At 37.7% G+C, this 12,708-nt stretch overlaps 1 protein-coding gene across 2 annotated transcripts in view; it reads right to left on the bottom strand.

The window, feature by feature from the left end:
* Positions 1-12,708, bottom strand: part of MGAM2 (putative maltase-glucoamylase 2) — an 83,276-nt gene that overhangs the window by 53,159 nt on the left and 17,409 nt on the right. For both annotated transcript variants that reach the window (XM_087431879.1, XM_087431883.1), the window contains exons 9-14: positions 12,007-12,132; positions 9,789-9,920; positions 9,594-9,692; positions 7,243-7,356; positions 6,257-6,341; positions 3,854-3,971 (exon numbers count right to left, since the gene is read on the bottom strand). In XM_087431879.1, coding sequence (XP_087288005.1) covers positions 3,854-3,971; positions 6,257-6,341; positions 7,243-7,356; positions 9,594-9,692; positions 9,789-9,920; positions 12,007-12,132 — 674 coding nt within the window. The remainder of the gene's footprint in view (positions 1-3,853; positions 3,972-6,256; positions 6,342-7,242; positions 7,357-9,593; positions 9,693-9,788; positions 9,921-12,006; positions 12,133-12,708) is intronic.

Below are 12,708 nucleotides of genomic sequence, written 5' to 3'. Positions count from 1 at the left end.
GAACAATAAAACAACTACAGGTTGGTAATACCTGAGCCACAATTGCTGCTAGCTCTTTGCAGGCAAGCTCTCCTGTCTTTCCTTTCAATATATGGTCTGAGGCATGTGTATCACCAGGCACCAGGCAATTCCTCACACATACTATCACAACCACCACTGCTTCCCCACTTCATAGGCCTAAGGATGTATGGGGAGTCTATAAATGCAGAATGACTTATAATGGCAAAAGGGAGAAAATTCTGAAATAGAAGACTGGTTTAAGGAAATGAATTGCTCCATTCTCACAATATAATGACCAAAAAATGGGGATAGGTTGGAGGAGAGGACTCACTCTGCAACTTCTATCTTCATTTCTCCTTTGATATAGACTAGTGAATACCTTGCCTTTATTATCACTGGCTAGAGGTTTTATCGCAGTCTGCAATCACCAGTCACGAAAGAAACACATTCAGGTTATACAGAGTGAAACTGAAACAGGGATCAAGCTATCTGGGGTTACAGTTTATCCAGAGTCAGGCCATTTTGGTAACATAGATTAGATAACAGTCTGTTTTTTTTCCAGCTTAGTGGTAAAATCTTATTCAGAGATCCTTAAGTTTCTCCATCTCTCAGGTTTGTCCTATCTACGGTCAGGTCCTGATCTCTGAGAGGATCTAGTCTCCTGCTTTCAGCCTAGAGGGAGGTGAATTTAATTCTCTGAGTAGACCAGTAACCACTGACCCCAAACTATACTTCCAGCTAAGGTTGAAACAAACATTCATTGGATCTATGACTTAAGTTCCCCTGATGCCCAAATCCCATTGCATGAAAATCTTATCTGTTTTTTTAACCAATGCTGCCTCATGCCCAAAGGCCAAGTTCCAGCTATGTCCACTGTTCTCTGGGAACATAGGCCATTCTGCCTGACCCAGGGAGGTTAGAAGGGCACCTACTTTCTCAGTCGCAGTTACCTTTTAACTATTAACCATAGCTATTAGAATATATTAACTAACCCCATCTTGGTTTTATAGTGCCTTTATCACATGGAGACACTAGCAGTAAAGCAATTTAAAACTCTCTTTCCCTCCCCCTGCCTTTCCATACTCCTTCATTCTCATCCTGGTCATTTATCCACTCTCCCTCCCACCTTCCATTCTCAGCTTGAAGAATCTATGAGTCTAAATAGATCAGAACAGGAAGGAACCTGAAACATCTACCCACTTCTCTTATTTCAAAGATGAGGAAACTGACTCTTATTCATCTTGTTTATTTCCTAGGAAAGCAGAGTGAGAAAGAAGTCAGAAAAGGGAAGATAAAATCATAAATATATATACTTCCTTCTTCTTAAAGCTTTTCTTTTATTGAAATAAAAACTTTGGCACTTATTGGACAAGGACTCTCTCTCACCTGGACAATCCAGCACAATACAAAGTCGTGAGAGCAAAATGGTGCTGGAGAACAAAGTTGGCACAGTCTCTGCCTCTGATTCACCAGGTCCTCTGTGGGCCCACCCTGCCCTTCTCTTTCTCAGGCCAGGCATTTATTCAACAAACACGTCTTTAGTAAACACTAAAGCTATTCCTCAGGCTAAGGATACAGGGGTGACTTTACCCTCAAGGAACTTACAGTCCAGCAAGAAAAAAAAATTACTATTTAGAAATTACAACACAAAATGCCTACATATTAAGAATATTGCAATATGAAGAAAGGTAGCACAAAAAAGGGGGGGGAAATAATCTTTTCCTAGAACTGCCAGGAAGTTTTCCAGAATCAACATCTGAGGTGAGGTTTTAAAGATAAGTTTATGTTTGCAACATGGACGGGGCAGGGAAGGCCACTTAATGCAGGCAGAACAGCACATGCAAAGACATGGAAGAATGAATGGTATTTTGATTTGGGAACAACGAGCAGTTATGCATTACCAGAGCATAAAATATGAAGAGCGGCAAAGATAAAAGAAAAATACTAAGAAAGGGTTAGGTTACGAAGTATCTTGTAGGTTTTGCTAAGGTGATTGGATTTTATTGTATATAAAATACCAAGCAATAAATAATTTTACACTGGAGAGAAATGAGCAGACTTGTGATTCAGAAAGATCACTTTGACAACAATGTAAAGCAGTGCTTTTTAAAATTTAACATACATTCAGTACACCTGGAGATCTTGTTAAAATGCAGATTCTGATCCCCAAGATCTGAGGTGAGGCCCAAGATGCTGCATTTTTGATATGTTTCTGAGTGAAGCTAATGTTGTGGGTCTTTGGACCACACTTTGAGTAGCAAGGGTACAGGATAGATTAGTGGGAGATAAAGCTAAACTCAGGGAGACTAGTCGTGGGACTAGCATAATGCTTTAAGTGAGCAATGATGATGACCTTAATTAAGAACTGTCAGTGAAGAAAATAAGGAAATACTTATAGAAATGTTTAAAATCAAAAGGATCAAAGACTGACTGCGTGTGAGGGTGTGATAAAAAGAAAGAACTCAAGGATGATACCAAGTTTCTCACTTGGGAGTCTGGGAGATAGGGATGGGGCTGCTACCAACCAAGATAGGAAATTGAACAGTTCCAAAGATGATTAGCCAGGGTGTGGAGCCTGGGCAGAGACACGTTAACAGAGCAAGGTGAGTGAAATTGGATATGCTATAAGATATCAAGATCTAAGCTAGATTTTAAAATTGTTAAAACAATGAGAGAGAATAAATTCCCTATGTGTTGGCATAGAATGAAAAGAGAAGGAGCCTGAGGGTTGACCCCCTATGATGTATCACTAGCAAGAGAGTAGATGAAAAAGATCTAGATACAGAGGTTGAGAAGCGACAGTTGGGCAGAGCAGGACAGAGTGGTATCTCGAGAACTAAAAGGGCCAAGTTTCAAAGGAGTGGGTGATGATGTCAAGTACATAGAGAAGTCAGGTAAGAGTAGGACTGAGAAACGTCCCATAAGCACATCAAAGTCTCCCTGCCCCTGATCACCACCATGGAGTTGTAGAAAAACCAAAACAAAAGTAACTACACAGAGAAAGACTAAAACATTCTTTCCTAAGCCACTGGAAGATCCCCAACAACTCTTTGAATACTTTAGTTTCCCCATCTGTCTTGCAAATCTAAAACTAAAATCTTCTTAAGCTTAGCCCCAAATTTCTTGCTCTCTTAGGTTTAGTGATTGTATTTTGCCACCTTCCAATGAAGGAACTTGGCAAGGGGAGTTTGCAGAGAGCTATCCCTCAATTTATGAAGTCATCAGCAAAAATCCACATGACAAGTTATGAAAAAGATTGAATGCTTTGCATTCCCTTTGTCAGATTTTCATAATGAGTGGTGGTGATGGTGGTGTGTGTGTGTCTTAGGGCAAGGGGGAGAACCGAAAGGGAGACTGGGGCAGGCAGTGGGGAGGAAAGCCAGGAAGGTGTGGTGTAGCATTGCCAGATAAATACAGGACACTCAGGGAAAATTGAATTTCATATAAACAATGGATAATTTTTAGTATAAGTAAGTGTGTCCAGTGCAAATTTAACTGGGTGTCCTGTATTTTTATTTGCTAAATCAGGCAACCCTAGCATGACCATAATACGTTCAGTAATAGGAGCAAAGTAAGGTCTGACTTCCAACTGGGGGCTCTAAATACCTTACGCATTATTGCCTACTAGCATCCTTGAAATAATGAAGTCCCTAGTCACAAGCCAATAAAAAATAATTCTGCACAGAAACCAAAAGGTTATATGAGAAGGTCTCTTAAATAGCCTGTAAGATCTGAGTTTCTATATCCCTATAACCACAGAAAATATTTGAAAAATATACTTATGGAAGACAAGAGAAGCCGCCCACCTCCCATCTCCCCAAATCTAGAATTAGGAGGAAAACCAAGTGCTTACGAGGCTGTAGCTCTTGCCATGGAGTAGCCATACAAGCTGTGGACATCATAGTGAAGCCCCCAGTAAAACTCCACATCCATGCAGAGGGTTCCTTCAAAGAGCAAACGGTCCAGAACTCCTGCAGGGAAAAAACCCATCAGTGGGGCAGTTTCCTATCCACCAACTCTAAGAAAATAACCATCCATCATTCGCTTCCTGGTTATTGTACCTTCCCTACCAGTCTCCACCTGACAAAATCCTTTCCAGATTTTAAATTCTATCCTAAATGCTACTTCCTACCTGGGGCCTACACTAAGCATCTCACTGAGATAGATCATTAAAATTAATTTGCATTCCCTTGAGCTCAGGAAGAATGGGGCTGAGTGAAGGCAACTGAGAAACAAGCTCAGAGCAATGAGAAGTTGATCTGAGATGAAATATAAATCAAGCACACACATTTACCTACATATATTTAATCAAGAGGAATTGAGTATATAAGGAAAAGATATGAGGACAGTGAAAGGGGAACACTTTCACTCTTATATTACAGGAATTCACACCCCAGTCACACTTTTAAAAAAAAATGAGATATGATATTTGGATGGTTTCATGAATAAGAACTCAGATCCTGCTTCTAGAAATCACTATAGTTACCTTATTTTCCCTTTCTCATGCCTGAAATGCTCAACATATTTTCCACCTTGGCCTGCAATCTCCTTCTTTACCGTCTTCTCCTTGTAAAGCAACAACTGGGGGCTATATCTGCCCTCCTCCATGAAGTCTTGCCTGTACATAGGACCTCAGTATGAGGCACAATTCCAGAGAGTGGTGAAACCAGGAAACACTGAGGTTGGGCTGGTGGGAAAAACCAGCCCAACAGAATCAGGGTTTGGTGTCAGAAATTAAGTTGAATTATAAAACATAAAGAAAATTAGATTTCTGGCACAGCTCAGTTTGTGGCATGAGATTCACAGCCACTTCAATTATAAGAAAGGACACTAACATTTTCCCTGGGTCAAGGGTAATTTATGTAAATCTTTATCACGCTAACATGTACTGTCCAGTCCTGTAGAGGTGAGAAGCAGACCAGCTATGAGGCACAGCAGCTAGTCATAAGCAGGTAGACATAATTCTGGGAGGTAGGGAGCAGGATGCTTGCCAGAAGTGGGCAGAAGGCGATTGGATTGCAGTTTTCTGTCAGGAAGAAAAACAAAAAAAACTTGGTTTTGGCTAAGAAGAAGATTAAGAGATTAAAAGGGAAACATGATAAATTGATCCATAGTGAAAAAAATTAGGAGAATATAGACTGAGCAGAGAAGAGTGAAGAATAAACAGGGGAAGCAAATAGCAGATTTTGCAAGAAGTTAAATGGCTTGAAGTCAAGATTCCTCCTAAAAACATTCCCCGCTCCTTCAATGACCAAAAGGGGCTAAAGAAACAGCTAAACCTTGGTCCAAGGGTGCAAGTGAAGTGGACAAACCAAAATAAACTGGCCAGCCAAGACTGGCCGGATGCTTACCAAACCTGTGTTCTCTTCCTGGGAGTATAAGATTATATTCCACATTTTCACATGAAGTTAACCTGAGACAATGTGATTAGATTCTGGCCAAAGGAATGTGAGCAAATCGAATACACCCCACTTCCAGACCTGTCCCTAAAACTCCCTCTATCCTCTCTCCTGTGCTTAGGAAACTGGAAACAAGACTCTGCAGTGGGAGAACCAGGCAATGGAAGTAACTAGATCCCTGAGTCACTGTTTGGTTGAGAGCCATACATCCCACACCAGAGTACTATATGCACAAAAAAATAAACTTTTATTATGTTAATTTACTGAGATGTTGGGGCTCATTTCTTTCCACAATATAATCTATTCTATACTGTTGCTCGCGCGCGCGTACAGACACACACACACACATTCTTTCAAGATCAGGAATTGGAGAATTGACTTTGTGTAGAAATGAGGCTTAAAAACAGAAAGGACCTAAAAGGAACCATTGATGCTTTAAACTGTTGCCAATGAGCTAAAAAAAAAAAAAAAAAAGTTAACAAATTTATAGATTTATTTCAATGGAAGGTAGTTTGTATCTTAAAGTATACCTATATTCTCATAAAGTTTAAAACTGAACCACTTGTAGGAGGGATTTGGAAGTAGTGAACAGGACGGAAGAATGCAGAAGTCTACAGAGGTGGCACAGTCACAGGAGGCACACTTTCACCACATGCTTGCTCTCGGATTATGGCAGCAAAAGGTATCAGAGACCAAACAATGCAGCAAGGTCTCCAGTAGAGGAGTGGTCAGGGTGTTTGAGGGGGGGACGTCCCTTGAACTGCAAAGTGAAATTGTTCTTGGACACATTGAGTACTACTGAGGTTGTTTTAGACACGTCCATTGCCTATATCATTAGCAAACAGGAGAAAACTTACGAGGAGTGAAAGGAGGAAGGTTCAAGTTGTTTGATTCACACCCCTGATCAGAACTTTGGAGAAAACTAGATACTTCATCCATTTCCTTCAAAGACACAAAATACACAAAATGGAAAATGTCACTGATCTATAGTTAGTTGTTGAGGAATGTTTACTGAACAAGAAGCCCCATATCTGGGGTCTCTTATTAACTGATTTTGGCATCTTGAGTAATCTTCCTAAATGTTCTTGACCTCTGTTTCATCTTTTGGATTAGATTGTATCTAAGGTGGCTTCCAACTCCAAAATGATATCAGGTACATTTTACATTTTATACATTGATTTCAATCAGTTAACTAAGAAATACCGTTCCAGAGGCTGTCTTACCTATGTAAATATTGTGATTTTTATTGTTGTTGTTATTATTTCAGTATTGTTTTAAAGAATCTAAGACAGGGTAATATTTCTATTTTATAATTTCCCTGTCCTTGATTCCATTCAGTGCAGGCCAAGAAGAAGGTATAATTGAGATCAAATCTACTTCTTCCAAATGGATTAAAAATAGGTGATGCCTAATCCTGCTAACAAACAGAGAGAATCTTTCAAATTTCAAAGAACTATCACCACCTAAAAAATAATAGAGGCTTAGTAAATTAATCTCTAATGATTAACTTTAAATTTTAATGAATCAGTGCAAGAAATAGTAGCAATTATAGCATTTAATAAAACAGTATTTTTAAGTTGAAAGTCAATGGAGGAAAAAGCTGAGGCCATGAGAAAGTAAAGAACTTACTCAAAAAGAAATAACCAGTTGGTGGTAGATCCAGAATTAAAATCCAGAGTTTTGAGGGGTCTAATTTACTCCATATAAGCTCAGCATTAGGTAAAAAGGTTTTAAATACCACGATGTCAAGCAAATCATTTTATTACAGATCAGGGTCAAAGTTCATCTCAAAACTTGGAATATTTCTTTCCAAAAGAAGTTTGATCCTGGAATAACAACTTACAATCCACACTCCATCAAACTCCAGAGTTTCATGAAATTCACTGAACTGCTCTATCCACCACTGAGTACAAGCTGGATTACTATAATCGGGAAAGACTGTCCATCCGGGATATCCCTGGAGAACAAAAGAGAAGGCTGTGAATTCGTTTGATGGTTCACTTATGCATTTATTGCTGGCTACTATTTCTTCGACTAGAAGCCTCATGCATCTCATCATTTTTGAATCAAAATTTGTGACTCTACCCCAAAAATTAAATAGTAAAATAGATGCAAGGAATCAAAGGAAGAAAAAAGAAAAGGAAAACAACTGATTAAATAGATAAGAAGCCATCAAATGTCTTTTTTCTATTAAAAAAAGACGATAGTAAAATTCCATTATGTCAGGCCAATTGGGAGAAGAACTATTTAATATACTGGGAAGTCTAACAAGATAATATTTTAGAAGAGAATGATTGAATTCATTTAATGTGTTGTTAACCAAAGGTCATCTAAAACCTGCTTTGAATCATGACGTTTATAAATAATACATTGGTTTTTTGCATATAAATAACCATTTTTAAATGGTTAAATAAATTTTGTGTATATTACTCAGGTCAAATATTTCTTGTCCTATCTCCTCTTCCTATCTATTCTTACCAAAAAGTAGCTTTTAAAGTTTTCCGAAAATAGCACAAAGATATAGCCATAGCCAAATTATTGAAAATTTTGACTTGATAGGTATAAGCTTTTGTGCATACATTCTTGCTAATTTTCCTAACAAATTTATATGTTGTCATTTAGGGACAAATTTAAGCTCAAGTAATATAATGAATATATATATATATATATATATATATATATATATATATTTAAAAATGCAGAGACTTCTTAAAACTGAAGATGGGAGCTTGAAATTCCCACTTTAAGGGGATTGAACTCTTGGTCCTTTGAATTAGGTGATAGCGCACCAAAGAACAATTAAAGGTAATTTGGGACCTGAAGAAACAGGCAATGTGGCAAAGGAGTCACCTACAGCAACATTCTACCTAGAATAAGCCCAGCAAACTTCATTGTAACCAAATACCTTTACAATAAACCCTCACCTGCCTCCACTACTACTACCTCTGCCAACATCTTAAATCAAATCACTCATGTTATTTATTGGTCAATGAAGGGAACCATTTAATTAAATTCTTGTAATTATATGCAAATTCCTAGTTCTATGCCACTCAAATATGAGTGCTACGGAAATGAGTCACAGGTTTAGATAATCTACTTTTATATAACCAAAATAATTTTTATGTGACCATGGTCTCTAATTTTGTACTTATATATGAATATCAGTCTATCTGATATTTTAGAAGTTCACTTCAAACAAAACAGTAAAAGCAAAGAATTTGTTTGTAGAAAGAAGGAAACTTCTCAACTGTTTCATGAAAAGTTAGACTCAATGAAAAAGAAAGTAAATAGAATTAAGTATCATAAATAAAGTCAATGACAGGAATTAAGTGAGCACTTAGGTAAGGGGGCATTGATAACACTGAAAAGACAGTTTTACAGAGTAAACTGCCCAAGAACAACAAGAATTGCAGCCATAGGAACTTTCAGATTAAGTACTGGTTTCAGTAAATTTCACATAATCCAATCATGTAGGGCTGACTCTATGCATAACTGGAATAGAAGGTTGACTTGGTGATTTGACTGAAAATACTCTAAAACGCTCAGCTGCCCTAAAAATAGGTTTCTGAGCAGCCTACTCCAATGCCTGAAATTGCTACCTTAGAATAAAGACTAGGCTCTATCTATAAGTCTCATGTAAATTAAACATATATTAGCTGAGATAGGTTTAAAAGTAGCCTATGAGCATCTTGCTGTATTATCATAGTTGAATTTATTGTCTTGAGAAAGAGAAAGAAATTGGGAGGCGATAGGACTTTAAGAATAAATGAATTTTCTTCTATGAATATATTGCTTCTCAATTATGCGTAGTATTAAAGGGACGGGGACAGCATTTTAGAGACTAGATCTTAATTATTCCCATCACAAAAAAAAATGATAATTATGTGACATGATAGAGGTGATAACTATTGCTACAATGGCAATCATATTGCAACATATAAATATATCAAATCAGCATGTTGCACATCTTAAATTTACACAATGTTATATGTCAAATATATTTCAATTAAGAAATAAATCCTTCAGAATTTTAATCTTTCTGCTATTACATCTACTGGTTTGAAAATAATAATAAAAGAAACCTCTAAAGCCATGAAAACAGTAATGATACTATAATTTGCCTTCTGCTCATCTTCATACCAGAAGTATAAACTTCCCAAAATGTAATTTACTCTGATTTTCTTGAGAAATTACCTGCCCAATGACAGCGCCATTGTTCCCCAAGATCCATACTCTCTTTTTTCTTCCATTCACATAGGGCTGGTAGTCAGAATCATTTGAGATGCCAGGATTCTAATAAATAAACACAATAATAAATACGAATTTTATAAATTTCTTTTGCACTTTGAAAGGAAAAACTAGGCAAGAGAATTAAGTGTTTGAACGTACCATAATAATTACATATTTCATTCCATAGCTATGTAACTCCTTGGTAAAATTTGAGAGACCAGGGAAAGCCTCTTCATCAACAGTGAAATCCTTATTTCCATCCATGTAGTCTATGTCAGAATACTGGACATCCTGAAAGATAGTGCTGGCCAGTTAGAACCTAGGAAATATCACCATGCTGATGGAAAGTATTATAGCTCTAGTTCTTAATCATTAAAGCTGAAGCTATGTTTCTTAATGATCCTGGAACTTCCAGGACTTGGCTATCTCCTAGGAGTAAATAAGCCCTTTCTGAAAGATGCAGTGCTCTTAGGATGCAGTTTTATCTCTTCATCCTGACAGTTGCATGTCACAAGGTATCAGGAGGAGCTTGAGGATAGGGACTGTGTCTTGTTCATCCCTGTTAACTTGAGAGCTTGGACACTTGATATAAAACATGTGCTCTTTAAATATTTATTTGAATGAGTATATTAATAATGTTATAATCATGAACTAACTTGGACTCTAAACTTCAAGCTAGAATATATCATAAGAGAAGAAAACGGTCTTCTTGCCCTATAAAACTGCTGGAGTAATAATTAACAAAGATAAATGAGAAAGGGATAGAGCTTTAGTTAACCAAACTCTCATACATACATTATTTTTGTGTTTGCACACCAACCTGTGAGGAGCAGGTGTTGTTCTTAGTGAGAAGATTGAAACGTGAAGGGGTTGTGACAAATCCCTAGGTCATGTGCATGGGCGAGTGGGCCTTGACTGGGGCTTTGGTGATAGGCCCTTTGACTCCAGATGCTCTTTTTTTCCCAACATGCCACATAGCTCAAAGATAAATGAAAATCTTCTACGTAAGTGTTCCCCATGTAGCCATGCATTAGAAGACTCAGCTTACAGACCTGAAGGATAATGCGACTTGTGGCCTGTTGCCAATGCAACATCATCTGTTCTAACACTGGGCAGTCATTTAGGACCCACATGTCCTCCACAGCCACATGGCGAGAAAGATCCCATCAATGGAAGAAAAGCTCATTTGTTGCTGAATCAGCAACACCTCAAAAAAGCCCTTCCCATCAGAGGCGTGGGGATAGACTGAAACCAAAACCACATGAAGTCAAAAGAGCTACTTTTGAAACCTGGTCCAGCTACTTAGCTAGCTGCAGTGACTTTAGAAAAGTTATTAACTGTGCAGTGTCTCCATTTCCTCACTTACAAAATACCAATAAGTGTGAGTTAACCATGAATGTAAAAGCACTTTGTAAAACAATAAAGGTATGGCAAGATTTGGCCTGATTCCTCCTAGAATTGGATGTCTGCAGATGGCAGATAAGGGAGAAGTAAAATGAAACACGTAATTGATTCCCCATGACACCAAAACAACACAGTGGGCATGTTTTCTCACAGGAAGAGTTCACCTCCCTGCCTGTCCTCATTGCTACTCCAAGAGGGGTTGAAAAATCCTGAGATCAAGCCAAAGTCATTTCCATCTGCACAATCTTCCTTCCAGTGCTCACCAAATACGTGCTTGTACCTCAGTTCCAAAGATCTATCCCAAAATACACAGTTTTTATAACTTCATTAACCACAAGTTATGCATCTCTGGAAGGACTTATCAAACATTGTACAGTTAATAATTATCTTTTTATTTACTAGTGGATATTGAACATCATAAATACTTTGTAACCACAGAGCTTTCAAAATTAGTCCGCTAGTTCTGGAAGGAGTATACAAGGTCACTACGAGAAAGTCGCTTCCTGTAAGTCATAATTATAATCATCAGCCCTCATTAACCAAGTCATCCCAGGTGCTGCTTTCTTTTATAAAATAACAGCTAACTTTGACAGCATTCATCCTCTGTGCTACATGCTTTAAATGCATAATATAAGGCATTCCTCACTACCAGCCCACCAGACTTAGTTTTACATTCTCATTTTATAAAGGAGGAAACTAAGACACAGAGATATTAATTAAGCAGCCCAACATTGATAGAGCTAGGAAGAGGTAAATCTAAAATTCAAAACCATATCCATCTGATCATAAACTGTGCTCTTTCCCTCATGAGATAGGTAATTTAGCATGTAAATTTCTGACAGTAGGTATATCTATCTATGTAGCCATCCACCTATCAATATATCTTTATTTTTTCCTAATGAATTGAATTAAATGCAAAAAATAAAAGATAGGAAATGGTGCCTTATGGGTGATAAGAGAAGTTCCAGCTTACGTATGGGATCCCAGCTGCACGATTTCGATCTACAACCTCTACCAATCCCTCGATGCCGCCATAATTCCTGCGACTCAGCTGGAACCCAAGACTCCAGTAGGAAGGCAAGAATGGTCGTCCAACAAGCTGAAAAAATAAAGAAGTGTCTAAGAATTTAAAATAAACATTGTTTGTAGCACTATGTCTGACACAGAAAACACTGTCTCCGTTTCATTTTCCATAAAGTCCCCAGATCTAAAAATGTCAGAGCCAGGAGTAATCTCCCAGGGTAATTTGCAAAATTCTACAACTCACATCTTTCTTTACTAAGTACCTAAATGTATTCTAGACAACTGCAACATCAGAAAAGAATGATTTGCAGAAAATTCTTGAATAATGTCATTTGAGGGGGAAAGAAGTAACATTCCTTCAGTCAATAAATATTTTCTGAGTGTTTATGTTGTGGCAAGGGCTGATGTGGCCACTTGGGATATAGTGGCATAAAGCAAACAGAAGTTTTTCCTCTTATAGAGCATAAAGACAATAAAAAAATGTCTAATATAACCTCAGATAGTGGTATGTGTTAAGGATTAAGGAATAAGGACCAATAAGATTAAGAGTGGGATGGGTGAAAAAATACTGGACTGTGTTTAAAACCCAAGTCTACAATTGCTCAAGCCAACATTCTGAGAAGATTACCCAGAGAGAGCCCTGCCTCACATT

The sequence above is a fragment of the Ceratotherium simum genome, chromosome 1 (assembly GCF_057802395.1).
Source record: "Ceratotherium simum simum isolate JZ-2026a chromosome 1, ASM5780239v1, whole genome shotgun sequence".
NCBI lineage: Eukaryota > Metazoa > Chordata > Mammalia > Perissodactyla > Rhinocerotidae > Ceratotherium > Ceratotherium simum.
This window is presented reverse-complemented; position numbering and strand designations above follow the sequence as displayed.